General features: G+C 38.1%; 1 protein-coding gene across 2 annotated transcripts in view; it reads left to right on the forward strand.

Moving 5' to 3' along the window:
• maml2 (mastermind like transcriptional coactivator 2) overlaps window positions 1-17285 on the forward strand; it is a 59436-nt gene extending 42151 nt beyond the window's left edge. Inside the window, exons 2-5 of one of the 2 annotated variants that reach the window (XM_028465714.1) lie at window positions 5599-6786; window positions 13045-13209; window positions 14475-14583; window positions 16128-17285. In XM_028465714.1, coding sequence (XP_028321515.1) covers window positions 5599-6786; window positions 13045-13209; window positions 14475-14583; window positions 16128-16951 — 2286 coding nt within the window. In that variant the 3' untranslated portion in view covers window positions 16952-17285. The remainder of the gene's footprint in view (window positions 1-5598; window positions 6787-13044; window positions 13210-14474; window positions 14584-16127) is intronic. The other variant, XM_028465715.1, reaches the window with a different exon arrangement.
• Window positions 17286-18561: the final 1276 nt, after the last annotated feature.

Consider the following 18561-nt stretch of genomic DNA (forward strand, 5'->3'; position numbering starts at 1 on the left):
AGCACACACCACTCAGTTTGACACACCAGCCTTCCAGCGGCTGCTTTGACCTGGTTTGGCCTCCGTGGGCACGTCCAAGGTCAGCATCCTCAACGCCACGGTCAAAAGTCATCAATAAGCAGTGCTGAAAAATGTTACATTTAAATTAGGGCTGTGCAATTAATTGAAATTTGATTCAAGTTCGATTTTTGCACTCAACGATTACAAAAATAACATAATGGAGAAAAAACAAATTATATTTTTTTAATTATACATACAAGTACAGTGCCCGTCGGAAGTATATATTTATATAGTGGGAGCTTAAGTATAGTTTATGGCCAAATGAGTATGTGTTTGAAGGTTGGATGAACAAAGAGGTGTACATGCTCTGTAGTGTTACGTAAAGGGGTATATTTGCGCGTGCAAAGTAAAATAGCGTGTGCAATTTCTCTGGTTTAATTTTATGGGACATGCGAATGATAAATGTGTTTGTTTTCTTTACTCATTTTTATATTTTTTTCATTTGGTATATTGTATGTATGTATATGTATGATTTTTGGAGTCATGTGTGTTTTTGTATATTTCTGTTGTCTTTTTGTGCATTTTCTGTATGTGTCTCACACCCAATGTGTGAGAATTGAGAGAGAAAAAATACAAACCCACAAGTACCACGATGTGATCGAAATTGGGAGCTGTAATCTCAAAACAAAATGAAAATTAACATTTTGCAACACAATTAAAGAAACCTTTAGCAGTACAAAAACGTTTTTAAAATTGACCTTCTTTTGTGGACTGGAGGAGGGTCTTCTACTGATTATTAGAGGTTTTAAATGAACAGATTGGTGCACGAGCGCCCCCTCACACTGAGGTTAAAATCTGAATAGGTTTCATTTTTGGGTAATCATGAGTGTGGCGTCCAGGCTAAATAAAATTAAAATAAATGTTTTGCTACACCAAATTAGCCCAAAATAATGCATGCACACACTCAATCTATGTGCAAGCAGCCAAAAAAGTTTCAGGTTGAACAGACACCGCGTCGGGGAGAAATTCGCTACTACTAATACTATCTTTGAGTTGTTTAATACACGCGCATGCAAGCTCCTCCCTTCCGCCCCGCGTCTCTCAAAGCTAAAGCTAGCCTAGCCTGCAGGCTAACAAGAGGAAAGTTGTTGCTTGCGGTCTTGAAACATGGCAGGACAAATGCAGCAAACACTCTTGGTAACCAAGCAAGGCAAGTCGAATTCTCTTTTATGGGAAGACTGGGTTTGATGATGAAAACCTACAGCAAAGACAAACCACATGCAAGAAGTGTTTTGTGCAAAAGTGAACATACTTGATTTTAGTGTGTGAAGGATTTTATTTATGTTTAAGGAATATATATTTTGTGCAAAAATAACTTTTTGGGTGAATAATGAAAGTTTGAATAATCTTGATTTAAATTAAGAATCGTGATTATTATTTCTTTTTTCTTTTAATTGATCAGCCTAATTTAAATTGAATTTCTGCCCTAGAAACACATTTTTGGGCAAAGTGAACCTGGAGAGGCACAGTTGGTTGTTAGTTTCTTTGAATCATTTAATCATTCAAACTAAATGTGACAATCCTAACCCAGATATTGGCTCACATGCTCATTTTTAAGATGACTGGTTCATAATGTGCACGTTAAACCCGCCTCACGCAGAAGGAGTCACTTTCAAAGTGATTCAGAGCTTCTGAGCTCATTAAATGTTAATCAAAAAAATCTATTTTCAGATCACTTTGAGATCAGTCATGAGGATTTCAGGCCAGTTAAGAGGCCAGTGCCTCCGAGTGCTCAAATGTGGAAAGAACATGGTTGCTCTCTCCACCCACCCCTTTTTTTTATGGGAGCGAAAAGAAAGATCCCTTCGTCTGCTTGGCTATTCCACAATGTTTACCCAAATAAAGATGGCATGAGGACAGACACAACAACAATGATTTCACTTGAGAAAAATGTCATGTGTCCAAACAGACTGAATTTCAAATTCACACTGAACGACTCTTGACACGATTCCGTGTCTCACAGTGGCTTTCTGCAACCAATGCAAGGTCGTTTCTATTATTCATGATACATTTTCACAGACGGTGCCGTGAACCATGACTATTACTGTTGTCCATTTTTTTCACGAAAGTCAAGGGAAGGCAAGGCACACTTTAGAGCTCCTGATAACATCTGTATTATAAACAGATGTAATGGAAGGTGTGAAGACCGACACCATGAGTGGAATTCTGATGTGTTTATGTCATCAGAATGTAAGTAATTTGACATGAATAAAAAAAACAACAGCATGTAATCAGATGTACATTAATGATCCTGGGGGAATTTAATTAGAGGCTCAAGAAATATTACAGACGAAAGAAGAAACACTAAACAAAGAAAACATACACGCATAAATAAAATGTTCACTGTTAATAAGGAATAAATACACATGCACACATTCCAGTAAAATATAATGCAAATATACAATATAATACAGATATATAAAAGAATAGTGAGCCATCTACCAACTAAGTAGTTTGCCATTTATATGGGTGACCATGGCTCAGGTGGTAGAGGGGTCCTCTTCTGACTGAGAGGTATACTTGTCTGTGCGTTGAAGTGTCCTTGGGCAAGACTCTGAATCCTAACTTGCTCCCAGTGGTTGACCAACGTCTTGCATGGCAGCTCAGTCCCATTGGTGTTAATGGGTGAATGAGTTGCTACTGTATTGTAAAGCGCTTTGGGGCTACTTCAGTGTGTGCATAAAAGCACAATATAAATCAAGTCCATTTACCATTTATATATGTAAAGCAAGGTTGTTAAATCATTTTAGCCCATGAGGCCAAGATGACCAGGCCCAAGCCCGACACAACACGGCTCGAACTCGTATGACCCGAATGTAGCCCATGTCTCTTTAAACCCAAACTAGTTTCAGCCCTACACTATTCACATCCGTGGGCATACAGAATGATTTGAGGCAAGTTTTTTTTTTTAAAGAACTCTGCTTTATTTACAACTAGCCACATACAGTTGCATACAGTTACAAACATGACAAGCAGCTTCATGTGCCACTACATGCTATGTAGCGGTTTAATAATGTGGTAACACTGCTGTGACACACACGACTCAGCAACCTGCTCTGCTCTCTATGTGACAGCACAACAAGTTAGCATCCATTTGTGCGTTTTTCTCGCACGAATCAAACCACATCATGGGACCAATAATTTACTGCACAGCGTCCAAACCGCTCCGAACTGTTTGGCCATAGATTTCCATAGAGACCCTCCATTGTGCTACTGACAAAACTTTGGTTACCGGTCACTTTAAAACAAGAGCCCTATTTACGGACAGTTAGTGTTAAAAATTTTTAATGGAAGACAAGAAGAGATGCTTTTGTTTTGAAAAGGGAATGTTTGATTTTTAGCTTGAAGCTGGTCCCAGGACTATTTTATGTTCCCTGAATGTCCACTTGCAATGCATTATGAGGTGGTTGAGTATGAGTAGTGTGCCCACCATGCATACTTAAAAAATGCCTCGATATAGTATACATCCGGGTATTAATCATGTAGTCAATCTTTTCATACTATCTAACGTGAATGCACTACATACTCATTTTGATGTCAGACTTAGTATGAGTAGTACGTTAATGACATTTCATACACAGCTGCTGACTCATCTGTACTCGGTTCTTCTTGTTCTAGTAGACTAGCCTCATCACTCTTTCTCTTGCAAGACTGGCTTAAAATCCTTCCTCTTGCTCATTTTTCTTTTGCTGCGAGCTTGTCAACAGTGAGGTCAAAGTGTTCACATGCTGTCTAATATATCTCACCCTCCTAATAAGATCTAGGATAAAGGGATAACCCTGTGTTATTCAGTTCATCTGCAAGCAGTCAAAATGTTCTGAGTGATTGGTTTGTACATTTTAGAAAGACCATGCCACATTTGTAATGGTTTATTGCTGATTTGTGGATGTAAAAGTTTGTGCTTTCCTGTTTGACTCCATCAAACATTGTTTGAAATGGAGGATTAGAGTCACAGCAGCTTCATACCCACAAGAGAAAAAAGCCTTTAACGCTAATGGAGTGCTGCTCTTCATTCACACAAATGTGGAGCGTGATTCACTGTAACGGCTATGAATCTACCTCTTAGCGGTAATGCACCCATGAACGGAAATGTAGAAATATTAGAAACGCAGTGAACTGGAGGATCCTCTCCAAACCCTTCGGCTATGATTCATTCCTAATGCAACGTTTGCCAGCAGGTGGAAAGCGGCTGGAATTTGTTTGCACAGTGAAAAAAAAGCCACATGCGAACACTTGCTTTCAGCGCCACTTTTATTTCCACGCGGGAGTCGCATTAATCAGCAGTTTTATCTGTGTTTTGAAGATTTAGTGTCACATTTTCCTTTGGTGGAACTGATTATGACTTGTAGGTTTACAGGACACATTTGGCTCTACCTGATTACAATGCAATGACAAATGTATAAATGGTATGTTTCCTAATCATATATGCATAAAAAAATTCTTTAAGAGTTGCATAAGCATGTTTAAGTAATGCTTGAAGTAATGAGTGATATCTGTGCACTCCCATGACTGTAAATCAAGACGTTGGCTGAGGACATAAAAATGTGATATCTGCACCAACATGTTAGAGCACGAGTCTCTGTAACAAAAGAGAACCTCTGCTATTTAAGCACAATGGAGAATTTAATGTATGCAAATGAGGGAAACAGACAAAGACCTTATTCATCTCTCTGCAGTGTATCCAATTCCCAACTATCCTCCCATCCCCAGGACCCACAGTAGATTATATGAAAAATTCACTTTCTACATTGCCTATACGTACATTTTGTTACTCATGACTCGAGTCATTTTGGTCGTTGGTGCAAGATATTTTTTCTAAAAATAAAATGGGTTACATTATTCATTAAATGTTCTTTTGGCTTTATAGAACTTATTCGAACTGCAAATTGTGTTTTTTCCAAACATACCAAATTAGAAATGTCCATTGCGCAACATTATAATAACATTTTCTTGAATAATTATTTGTTTGATGTAAAAATTAGAGACGTTCGATGTTAGATTTTTGCCGATATCCAATGTTCCGATGTCGTTCAATGCTACATTTCCGTTATTAAACAATACTGATATATATGCATTGACATTCTCCCCCCCGACATATCTGTAGGTTACATTATCTCCATGGAAATAACATCCTACCTTTAATGTGATGCCCTACTGGATGTATTTCACAAATAAACATCTGTGCAAAATAAGAAAACGTTTTCAACTTCAGTAATGGAAAAAGTGCCATATCCGTCTTGAATATGTTATGGAGTGCGATATGTCAAATATACTTGATATATCATGGCTTGTTCCATGCGATGTATGTATGAAAGTACTATATTGTGACCATTAAGTACAAATTGTCTTTGCAACATTATTGGCTTGACCTCAACTAATGAGGCATCTTTTAGGAATTCTTAGCTAATGTTGGTGTTGTATAACTAAATGTAAATGGTCCTTAGCATTACTGTACAGTGTTTATTATCCTACATCAAAGCGTCTGTTATTAAGTTTTCCCAAATGTACATTATATATTTTTTTCTTTGTGTTCCACAGCTCCAGGGATCCCTTCGTCGTAAGATTGAGGCCCACGCTCCAGAACAGGCGTCCAAGCAGAATGGCTTCTCTTGTGGTTTCTCTGGATCTGACATTAAACGAGTCCGTGTGGAACCCGGCGGACTCAGACATGGGACTTGCAACCATAACTTGAACCATTCACTACAAGGAGCTTCTGGCATGGGAATGCAGAGGAAGAACTTCATGATGCCACCGGACATCTTCAACATGACTTTGAAAGAAATGAAGAAGGAGCCCATTGAGGTTCCGTCGTGTGGGCAGTCAAACACCGATATCTTTGACTTCAAAGATGAAGGTGGGAGTCAAATTGACCCAGACCTTCAGGATCTGTTTGATGAGCTGACCAAAACGGTTCCTCCACTGAATGACGCCGAGTTTGAGAAGATGCTGAAGCAGGACGATGCGTTTGACTTGGATCTAGGTCGACCGAGTTCTGCGGGAGCAGCCCCCAGCCTCTGCACCACCATGGACAAACCAATAAAGATAGAGCCCTCACCAGACTATGGCCATGTGCACTGTGGTTCACCGCAGCTCCGGCCGGCCTCCGCGGGGCCATCTTTTACATTGACTAGCACTTCTTCTATAACCACGCCGCAGAAGGCCAACACGCAGGCAGGACTTCACAGAAACATCTCCTGCTGGCCAGAGATGTCTCATGCCGAGCAGCTGAAGCAGATTGCAGCCAACCAGCAGACGCCAAGTTCTCTCCTCCATCACCACCAGAACCCACCTGTGGGGTTCACCACCTGGGCTCCGGCTATGAGCACCCACTCCTCTACCAGCACATTCCCCCAAGACAGAGTTTCCAACCCAGGCCTACTCAACCAGCAGAGGATCGGGCCTCCAAATAAAGGGATCAACAATTGCCTCTTCAAATCCAACAGCCACAACAATTCTCATCACCTGGACATGAAGGTTCTCAGCACCAAGCCCACGCTACACTTCAGCCCCAAAGCTCCACCGTCCGCCAGCCAACCAATGGCCATCATGACGAGCTCAGCGACCAGGACGGAACAGCAGCAGCAGCAGTTGCCTCCACCGGGCCAGAACCAGCCTCACCAGGCTCTCCATTTTCAGAACCAACAGATTCCAACATCGGGGAGTCACTGCCTGCAGCCCAAGTCTGGACACACTGGGCTGCCATTCAGGGTGTCACAGCAGCGACAGGTAAGACCCCATAAAACATCTTTGAATAAAAAAGGTCTGAATGAATGGGACACGCAATATGGCAGTGTTTATCAAATGGGGGTATTTGTACCCCTATGGGTACGTTGTGGCACTGCGGGGCTTACTTGAGAGAAAGTGGAAAATTAACGAAGAAAGCACTAAACTATGGGGTTTTACAATGTTTATTTTTTGTTAAAATTGATAATCAAAATAATGATGATGAAATTGATCTTGATTAGAACATGAACTGAAAATGGTCCGTCTTGGTCCCACACTTGGCGGGAGATGACCTAAATTGATAAAAACTATAGAAATAAATCCATAGATATCAGTTCTCCCTCAGGTGTGTATTTCAGTGAAATCGTCCAAAATTTTGAGACTTTAGGTTGGTTCTTATTGTGTTGCACAGTTCTTCTTCACAATGTAAATGGTGAAGCGACACTGCACCCAGCAGTTCATGTATGGTACTGCAGCAAAAAAGAAGCAGAAAGCAGCTGCCGGCTTGATTTTATCATGAATTTACAACATTGAACAACGTGTCAACGTCTCAATCTCGAGACGGTCTATATATTTCATTCTATTGTTTATTATCATTATCATTTAAACATGGAAAGATAATGAAACGGAAACTGAATGGAAAAGTGGAAACTGACGCGGAACGGGGTTAAATCCTGAAATAGAATTTGGGAAGATTTTAAACAAGAAATCGGAGGCCTTTAAGAAGGTCAAGCAATTTAAAATTATTGGTATAATCATATCCTAGCAGTAACTCTAACATTTTACTACTAAACACACTACTACTTTTTTAGGGTGTACTTACACTTTAAAAATTAAAAAAGTTTTAATCCCCTACTTTACAAAATGTCTACAGAATTGGTAAAAAATGTAACCTTTATAAAAAGAAAATAAAATAAAATGTGAAATCATATATATTAGATCAGTAACGTAACAATAATAAATAACTAGAATATTTACATTTCCTGAGGAAAATTCATGCGAGGATGCAGGTGCTGGCGCGCGTTGTCAAACACGACATTGGCATTAACCTAGCATTAGCCTTAGCCTAGCATTAACAAAGCATTAAACCTAGCATTATCTTAGAATTAGCATTAGCCTAGCAATAGCTTTAGCCTAGTATAATCCTATCCTAGCAGTCACTCTGACATTTTACAACTAAAAACGCTAAATTTAATGACTAATATGTCAAGAGTGGAACTCGGATCAGTAATCTACATGACTTCATACCTAATCATATATGTATTTAGCAGAAAAATAATATGTTTTAGGTTGTACTTACACTTTAAAGTCAGTTTATACTTTTTCTCTGTATAATTTCCATTATCATTAAAAACATTTATGCTCGTCTAGAATGCTTGTTAAGGTTTTAAAAGCCTCCCGTTGGTATCAGTCGGTGTCTTTGCTCTTGTTCCCTTCAATAAGCATCTCTCCTTAAAGCGTTTTGACAATGACACGGATTGCCAGAGCATAGCAGATTAACATGCAGTACTTCTAATTTCCCTGCTTGTCATGGGGGCTCCCCATCAGGGCACAGATATGCACAGCAGGATTTGCTAATTGGACGTTGTTGGCTTCAAGGGACAAGTGGTGGAAAATGACAGTAATCTGCTTAGTTTGGTGCCGGAGGTTGAATCGCTGATTTGTAATGATTGGGGAGATTTAGGCCGTCTCATTCATTTTTTTTTTTTTTTTTTTGCACCAACAATAGCTGTTGATGATGTGTGTGAAATGAAAATAAATGTAAACCCTGCATGTACCCTCTCGTTACCTCTAAAGATGAAGTGGAAAGCTTACATGTGTGGATGAGAATTGAAAAGTGTTTAATAGGGAATTAAAAAATAGGGTATACACAGATTAAACATTAAAGGTTTTATTATTCAGGCATGTTAGAAGAAAAGTGTTTTATTACTTTATTTCAATCTTTTATTGCATCCATTAGTCAAAAATAGGCATGGTCGGCAACTGGTGGTTTTCTAAGCCCTCTAAGTAAAAACCCTAAATTACTCCTAAACACACAAAATGACAGAGAAATGCACAAAATATACCAAAAAAAATTAAAAGGGATACAACATTAAACAAAAAACTGCTCCAAAAACACAATATAACAATAAAAATGCATAATATTTGTGTAAAATAACACAAAACTACAACAAAAAATATACAAAATCAACAGAAAACACACACCAAGCCTTTGTTCTTTCCTGTATTAATGCTCAAATTTGTCATTATCCAGCAATCAATCAGTCAAACTTTATTTATATATTACCTTTCTTACAAAATTGAATTGTAGACCAAAGTGTTTCACATATTGTTTGCTAAAGTGGTTGACAAATTTAAAATGTTAAATAGAATTTAAAAAATTTAAAAAAGAAACAATTTAGAAACTAATGCACACAGAAGTAATTTAATAAAATAATTAAAAACATGACAAATAAAGAGTCGGAGATAAAAAAAAAAAAAAAAGAATAATTTTTAGAATATAAAACACTAGAATTGGCATAAAAACAGTAAAAGTTAAGAACAACAATAATACAAATATTTAACAAATCTTCTAAGTGTAACAATTATAAAGCACTACATGAATGTCAGGATTTATTCTATTCTAAATCCTGACTTTATGCTGATAATGTGACCCTTGCATCAGATAATCACTTTTTTGTGTGTGATAAAAGTGGACCATCGCTGGTGTAAAATGTTCTTCTTAGTTCCAGTTGTTTTGTTTTGTTTATTGCTTGAATGTTTTTTCTTATGTGCATAATCTGGGATCTGCAAATCCTAATTTACAGAATCAATGATTAGCTAGTGCACAATTATGTTCAGTAATTTCCTAGTGTCGTGATGCTGCTCCACAGCTTTGTGAACTGATGTTATTTCAGACAAATATTGAAAATATAGGAGCGGGATGACCTTGAACAATCTGATTTTATGGTAACAAAAAGTAGGTTGAAGTTCAAGTTAAAAAAAAAGAAAGAAAAAGTGTGGAATTTAGTTTGTTTGTTTGACTGCGAGGGTAAAAGTCCAGCTAATGAGAAAAGGACAGTTTACAGAGAGGGAGAATGACGGAGTTTCTTCCCACAGTGAAGTGAATTAGCAGAGGTGCTGAAAGAATGGCTGATCCCCTGTGTAACACTAGCGACTATAGCTGTGGGCTTCCTCCCTCTCACTAAAACATCAGCCCAGCCTCAGAGCAGCTTTTCCTGCTCCTTACAATTTAATAATGAGCTGCTGAGTCAGGTGTGTGAGTTAAGACCCTTTAGTTACCTTGAAATGAAATGAAGAGGTCACTCGTGGTAAAACTCTACTTCATTCACTTTGAGACCGTCTCGGACAGCCTTGTCCTCTAAGGTTATCACACTAATGCATAGGGAATCATTGTTGTTCCATGGACTAAACCTCTGCATGTCAAAAAAATGGAAAAATTGGATTATGAGTTATGTCTCTGCAATAGATCTGCTATGTTTTTTCAGTATTCTAATTGGAATTTTGGATTATACTTGCACTAATACTATACCACTAGTTTCTTCTTCTATGTTCCAAACTCAAGGCCCGGGGGCCAAATCCAGCCCTTTAAAGCTCCCGAATCGACCCGCATGAGAAAGTAACTGTAAAAACCTGACTCACTGTGTAAATCATCAACTAATTCAGTATTAGATATCTGAGTTCCTCCAAATACACAAATTCAATGAAACTACACTTTTTTTCCAGGTCTTACAGTTTTCCAATGCCAATATCGCATGATGGACTTAATTTTTAATCTCAAATTGTTGCAACTACTTTCTATTTTTCCAAAATCCTACAGTTTCCCTAAGGTTTTTCCCAAAAAATCAAGGACATTTACAGTAAGTGTAGATCCTGGGACTGGAACTTATTGCTTGATATCGTCGATGGCCTTAAATACTAAATAATAATAATACATTGGATTTATGTTGCGCTTTTTGTGGACACTCAAAGCACTTTACATTGCATTATTCTTTCACTCCCCACACAGTGGTGGTAAGCTACTATTGTAGCCACAGCTGCCCTGTGGCTGACTGGCTAAATACTATTATAGGTGGAAGTTAAAACTCGGGCACATGAATGATAAAATAAATTGTTTTATGGCATATAATCTGTGGCCCACTTGAGATTGAACTGGTCCGTATTTGGTCCCTGAGTTTGACTGCCCTGTTCTTCTGTCCACCCGTATACAGGGTTGCTAATAGTGCTACATGTTGCTATCCACCATTTTGTCAAGTGCTAAGATTAGTTTACAGCAGTCGCTATTAATAAAAATAAAAGATTAAAAACCAACTCATTTTGAGCTTGATCTGATCTCATTCACACACCTTCTGGTCCTGCTTTATCCTAGATTTATCTTTCCACGAGCATCAAGTGCAACAAAAACAGCTAGCTAAAAAAAGATTTATCTTCATTTGTCCCATGGTGGTGAATATTTGTTTTTTTACAGCAGCAAGAAGAATAAAAGAGCACTCAGAGAGCGCAAACCACATGGACATTCACACTTGACTTAAGAAATTTTTATCCCAATTGATTAAGATACAGTAGGTCCAAATGTATGGGCACCCTCATTTTTTCAAAAAATCACAATGAAATAATAATAATAATCAATTTTATTCTCTGGTGCCTTTTAAAACCTCTCAAGGTCACTTTACATTGAAAAATAAAATAAAATACATACATACATGTCTATAAACATTTAAGAGAGAATAAAGGAAAACAGAGAGAAGCATATTATGGTGATAAGGTAAGTTTTGAGCTGGGATTTGAACATTGAGAGAAACATAAGAGCGAATGTCCAGGAGGAGAGCGTTCTCATTACTTCTGTCTAATATTCCACCAAGTTCATTTTGTCTTCATTTTGAATAATATGTTACGGTTTCCCCCACGACCCTGAAAACAGGAACAAGTGGGTCAGAAAATGGATGGATAGATTTAAGGTTTCATTTATTCAGATGACTTTTTTCAGGAAACTAACAAAAAAACAGCAAGACGCCTCTGAAGAAGACTGGCAGTTGACAGTCGAAACATGTCAGGAGATCAGCCCTTTGTTTGTTTGGTGATGCGACATCTTAATGGTGGTAGTAAGTAGGAGTATAGGGCCAGTGGGATTCAGCCTACCGCTGCTGGTTTCTTGGGAAAAGGAACCGTGGCCAAGTCCAGATGCCAAGTTGTTCCCCAGGGACGGCATCTCCGAGACCAGTGTCCAGGCCTGGATCACTGTCGGCTGCCTCCTCCACCAGCGCCGCGAGACGGAAGACCAAGTAGTCACTGGACTTTTTTTCTCCTGGAGCCACATGTGGTACTCATTTACAACAAGCTTGTGAAGAATGAGAGAGAGGAGGGGAAAACATGGAAAACAGCTTGATGACACATCAGGATGACAGGCAGGATTACTCAGTCGTTCACCCCTCATAGTGATGTTTGTCTCACAACGTAGTAGTAGTTGTCAATTTTCCTTAAACGCATCAAATGTTAGTAATGGTCACAATGACTCTTTCTGTAAAAACTGGAACAATCCCTGTTTGAATATTGAAGTCCCTGTACTTCACTTGACCTTGTTCTAACTCAGTTTTTCTCTTGCCCTTTACATTCTACTTTGTTTTATGATTGCCACAAAGTCAACAGCTTGTTGGTTTTTTTTTTTTTTTCTCCCTGGTCATTTGTATTCTGAAATCAATTTCTGTAGCTTCGAGAGGTTTTTTAGGGTTCAGATTATTTGCTTAACTGCCAAAAGAAGACCAACGTTCCCTTGTAGAGTTTTTTTGATTGTTGCATCATAAAAGCACAAATCTAAATAACTTTCACCAACTGCAACATATCACTGATGTCAGGAGACGAATGTGTTTCTGGAGAATGAACTTACGCACTTCTTACAAAACAGGCCCTATTATAAAATCGTGATGTCATCTACTAGTCGACACAGATTTAATGCTGTATCAGGGATTCTTTCCACTCTCTTCAGACTTTATATTATCAAAGCAGAGGCGGCCTTGAGAAGGACTCACACTCCCCTCCAAAAAAAAAGCCCTTTTTTCATCTGCAAAGGGAGTAGCCTTGGCTTCATAAAGCACGTTGAACACAACAGTGATGTTCTGTATTCTGTTGCCTCCTTGTGGTCAACTAATGTTTGTGCACCAGTTTTGGGATATTTTTCAAACACCAAGTAGAAGATCTCACAACAAATCTAGTAAAGGTCGCACATTGCTAATAAAGCCATTCTGTGTGTTCTGTTTCCCAAAGGGAGTTCCCACGGGACCGAGGCTGCCCACCAATGGGAGTTTGGGAATCCTGTCCACACAGGCCAAGCCTCGGCTTTCAGCACCAAACAACCAGCTGAAGGGCCCCGTCAAAACCCCAGCTATGCAACGACAGCTTAACCAACAACAGCATGCCCTCAACAACCCAGTAAGTAGCATTAAACCAGACATAGGCAACTGGTGGCTTGGGGACCACAAGCGGAACCACAAGTAAACACACTAAATTACAACAAAAGTACACAAAGTGCTTCCAACACACATATCCAACAATGAAAAATACAACAAATGACAATAAAAACACACAAAATTAAAGCAAAGTATACTTTAATAACATCAAGAACACACAAACAACTATGAAAATACACAAAATGAGAGAGAAATATACTTAATGACACCCATATAACACAAAAGGACATTAAAAACATGCAAAATGACAGAGAAAATTTACTAAATGACACCAAGAACACACAAAAGGACAACAAAAATACACAAAAGGAGAGAAAAATGTAAAAAATACCAAGAACACAAAAAATCACAAAATGAGAGAGAAATACACTGACACCCAAAAACACAGAAAACAAGATGAAAAATGTACAAAATGACAGAGAAATTTACTAAATGACACCAAGAACACAAAACACACAAAAGGAGAGAAAAATATATTAAGTAATACCAAAAACTACCACAAAAATGAAAAAAAAAACTGAGAGAAATGTACTAAATGACAGCCAAAAACACACTAAACGACCTCAAAATCACACAAAATGATGGATTAATGTACTAAATGACACAAAGTACACACAGACGACAACAAAAATACAGAGGTGTCAACTAATTTCAGGCCAGGGGCCACATGGTAACAGATTAATCATACCAATGTATTAATCAAACATTTTTGAAAGTAAAAGGCACCATTATCCGTATTTATGCATAAAAGTTATGTGATGCAGAGTTCAGAAAGAGTGTTTTATTTTATCTCTAACTAAGAACTGTTCCTAGAACTGTATTTGTTCCCACCAGTGGAACCAAGGCCTAAGTTTTGTCCCCAGGAGGTTTTATATAAGCCGTAGACCACACTACCCAAGACCAGAAAGCTCCAAAATCAAGACTTTTGGTAGTCGACCGATTCAAGACCAAAAAAAATCTCTTTTAAAAACCATGACAAGGTTGAACAGTTGGAACATTCACTCTCCAGTTTGATCTTTCTTTTAAATACATTGGACAGACAAAAACAAGGTGTCTTGCAACTCTTCTAAGGCACAACCTGCAAAATTCTTCATTCTTGCAAAACAACAACAAAAAAGACCCTTTTGCCTTGAAATTAAACTAAGAAAACAAACCCTCAGTTTAGTGGGAGGTTTTGGATCTGGTGGTTAATTTATTCTATTTCACAAACTTACCTTTTTATTTCAGGACAAAGACAATCCACATGACCAGTTTAATCGTCATCTTACCAGACCACCACCAGAATACAAGCTGTCTAGGAGTATAGTGGGATTTCAGCAAGGAAACGTCTTTCCAGGTAATAATGGATTCTAATAATCAATGCATTTGCATTTTATTAAAATAAAGTAAAAAACATTCTTCAACACGTATCTATGTTTTCCTTATGGTTTTATATTGGTGAGTAACTTGTTTAGTGTTGTGTTGTGTGTGAATGTAGAGCCTTGCACAAATAGTTCCAGTAGATCAGGGGTGTCAAACTCCTTTTAGTTCAGAACCAAATATAAAGTAGTTTGATCTTAAGTGGGACGCAGATTTTAGGCGCTAAAACGAGCAATTTCAACGATCATTAACCCAAGTTTGCTCTTCCACGTATAAATGATACATAGAGTATGTCACGGCAAATTTGCGGTTGACCTCATTTGGAGACATGATTGCTCTGGTTGAGTGCTGGAGTCCAGGCGAGGCATTGATGATTTTATAAAAAAGGTTTATTATAAAACTAAATAAAAAAGAGTACAAAGATGGACAAAATTAGTGACCGCCCGGGCGGACGTCCGATGATCGAGTGGCACAGTTCTAACTCATCACGTATATTCCCCCTCAGTCCCCCTCCCTCCTCCCCCCAGGAGATAAAGAGGACAGGGTGGAGGTGAAAGAAGAGGGTGAAAAGAGACAGTTTCTTCTTTAGGTCAAAACAACCAGTTCTCTGGTATCTCCTGATTGTCGTGAGTGTTGGAGGTGTGTGCGTGTATGGTGTTTGTGTGTATGAATGGATGTGTATTGGGTGTGTATGTGTGACTATGTGAGTGTGTGTAGGCATGTGAGTGTGTCATGCCTCTGTGTCTGAGGGATAAGATGTGTTTTGGGAAGCTGACCTCGAGAAGAGAGCAGAAAACATGAGACAGCAGAAATGAAAAGTCTCAACTTAAAGCCTTAAAAAGAATAAGGTCTGAGTAAATATGTTAATAAACATAACTAACAATTTTGCCCTGACAAGTATCTAAGCAATAAGTGACAAAAATCTCTTTCATGTTTTATTGATTTTGTGACAATTTCTTTTGTTTTATTTTTGAAACATTCTAAGAAATTATTTCAGGAAAATTGAGTCCTTTGAACAATTTGAGATTTCAAACGACTACAGTCATGTGATTAATGCATGGAGAAAATTGTGATCCTTGTGTGTATTTAGAAGGGCCGAGAGATCTACAATTGATTTATTTGGTATTTTACACAATCATTTATGTTTTTTCCATCTTTTTTTAACTTTCTCCTGCGGGCTGAATTGGGTGGTCTAAAGTGCAAGATTTGGCCCTCTTGAAATTGTTCAAAGGACTCAATTTTCCCAAAATGATTTCTCATATTTTACCAAAATTAAATAAAAAATAGTCACAAAATCAATGAAATTTAAAAGAGAAAATCCTGCAGGGATTGATGTCTGTCACTTATTGCTTAGATATTGTTGGTGCCTTACATACCTTGTGTCATTTATATGTTGAAGTGCAACTTGTGGAAATTAGCGTTGAAATTGCTCGTTTTCCCACCTAAAATCTGTGGCCCACTTAAGATCCAACTATGCTATATTTGGCCCTTGAACTAAAATGAGTTTGTTGGTTGCTTTAGGTCCCAATCCATCCCAGTCTTCCAGTAACGGTGCTGAGACAAACCTCCAGTCCATGTCCTGCCAAATAACCAGTGGCTCTGCTTTGAAGTTGATTTCCTCTCCGTCAGACGGACGATACGCGGTGGGCACCGACTGCCATCCGAGCTCCTGCGTGGGTCAGTTTCAGCAGCAACAGAACACTCACGGTCGGATCGGACTCAATCAAAGTAAACAACCTCAGTTCTTGGGGCCGAACCCGACAGGAAAGTCTTTTGGTATGAACAACGTCCAGAGAACATCTGACATACATTCCTCCGGAGTGTCCACACAAGCTCTCGGATCCTTGATGACCAATGTCAGCATGGGCTGGGGCCCGGCCAACAAACAAGTGACAACTGGACTCAGCGTACGGCGGCCACTCAACCCGGACATGCCAAACCATCCGTACCAGCAAAGGCACGTGGGCCCCCCCAACCAAGTAGCACCAGACATGGGCCTTTTCTCACTGAATTCAACCATTAGAGATACTGGCCCCCGACCGAGCCAGACCATAGTGGGCTCTCCATCAGCTGTAGGGAACCTGAACCAAGCATCACCAGAACAAAGGGTACCAGCAGGACACTTTGCAGAACCCGGTTCAGGCGTGAGCAGCTTCCAGAACAACAGAGTGAACCGGCTCACCTTGGACTTCCTCCCAGAGGGAGACAACACGGTTCCAGGACTCAACGCAGACTCGGACTTTATCGATTCGCTGCTCAAATCTGGTTCTGGTAACGACGATTGGATGAAGGACATCAATCTAGATGAGTTTTTGGGGGTCACTCATGAATCAACTAAAAATTGAGCCAAAGCTCAAAATTGTAGAGGTCATGTAAAGGGCGACGGGATACATCATTATTCAAAATTTAAGATGATTTTTTTGTATTATTATTATTCATATTTTGTCATGTATACTCAATGGTTTTGAATTGTATTTACTGTGAAATGAATTATCTGAATTTTACTGCTAAATCAGCAAAAGCTGCTTTTTTTCCCGCAGTTACTGTGTGTATGTCTGTGCATTCTGATACAAACACAAATATCGCACTGTGAAATCAAAGCTTCACTATGTTACGTTATTGGGTTTAGTTACGTCGGATATTTAGCAGCACATTGTGGTATTTTTACATTTTAAAGGTTTTGCTGAAGCATACGTTGAGATTTCCTGACATTTCATCTGTGCTACTTTTAATGCATTTTGTTTAAAATAACCAGTGTTTCTTTGTTTTTTTTTTCTTTAGTTTTTTTAAACATGTTTTATTTAATAAATATTGGAATAGTCATTAAACATGTGATGACACAAGTAATAAATAACATTTTAAATGACAAGGGGCTCAATTTTTTTTAACACTAATTTTGAAATAGTTTGTACTATGAACTTTACCTTTACCACAAGCACATTGAGAGAAAAAAAATATATAATTTGTGTTTTCATGCTGCATCTCAGATTTCTTCCTTAGTGCAATCCTGAAACTTAAATTTTCCATTGAATACCAACTTATGCTTGTCAAAATTTTTACCAGAAAATATCAGTTTGCGTAACTGAAATGGGGGAGGGGGGAGTCAACATTTGGTTATTTAAGTAGCTCAATCTTTTCTTTTTTTTTTTGGAGATGCAAGTTATTGCCAACAATAAGGCTTTTTTTCTTAAGCACATGCAGTAGAACAACAATGTACAGACACTGTGTGGCCTAATGGCTGTAAGGTTGATGCATTGACTATAACAGCAGATTAATCAATAATTATAGCTGCTGCACAGCAATCGTCAGAGCCACGCAATTTGAGGAAAAACAAGACAGCAGCTGGTAGAGGATATCAAACTGCAAAAAAGTAGTTAATACTCTATTACAAAAATCCACAAATCGAAGGTAAGGATATAGTAAGGCATAAAATGGAAACAATTTAAAACATTTTTTTTTTTATATTATTTTTTGGAGGTAAAGCTATAGCAAGGCATAAAAATGCCAAAAAAAGAAAGAAAAACACCACAAATCGAAGGTAAGGCTATAGTAAGGCATGAAATGGAAACATTTGGATTTTTTTTTTATTTTTGGAGGTAAGACTATAGCAACGCATAAAGATGACAAAAACATGACAAACACCAGAAATCGAAGGTAAGGCTATAGTAAGGCATAAAATGGAAATATTTTGAATTTTTAAAAAATATATATATATTTTTGGAGGTAAGGCTATAGCAAGTCATAAAAATTACAAACACCACAAATCGAAGGTAAGGATATAGTAAGGCATAAAATGGAAACAATTTAAAACATTTTTTTTTTTATATTATTTTTTGGAGGTAAAGCTATAGCAAGGCATAAAAATGCCAAAAAAAGAAAGAAAAACACCACAAATCGAAGGTAAGGCTATAGTAAGGCATAAAATTGAAATATTTTGAATTTTTAAAAAAAAAAA

The sequence above is a fragment of the Gouania willdenowi genome, chromosome 13 (genome assembly GCF_900634775.1).
Source record: "Gouania willdenowi chromosome 13, fGouWil2.1, whole genome shotgun sequence".
NCBI lineage: Eukaryota > Metazoa > Chordata > Actinopteri > Blenniiformes > Gobiesocidae > Gouania > Gouania willdenowi.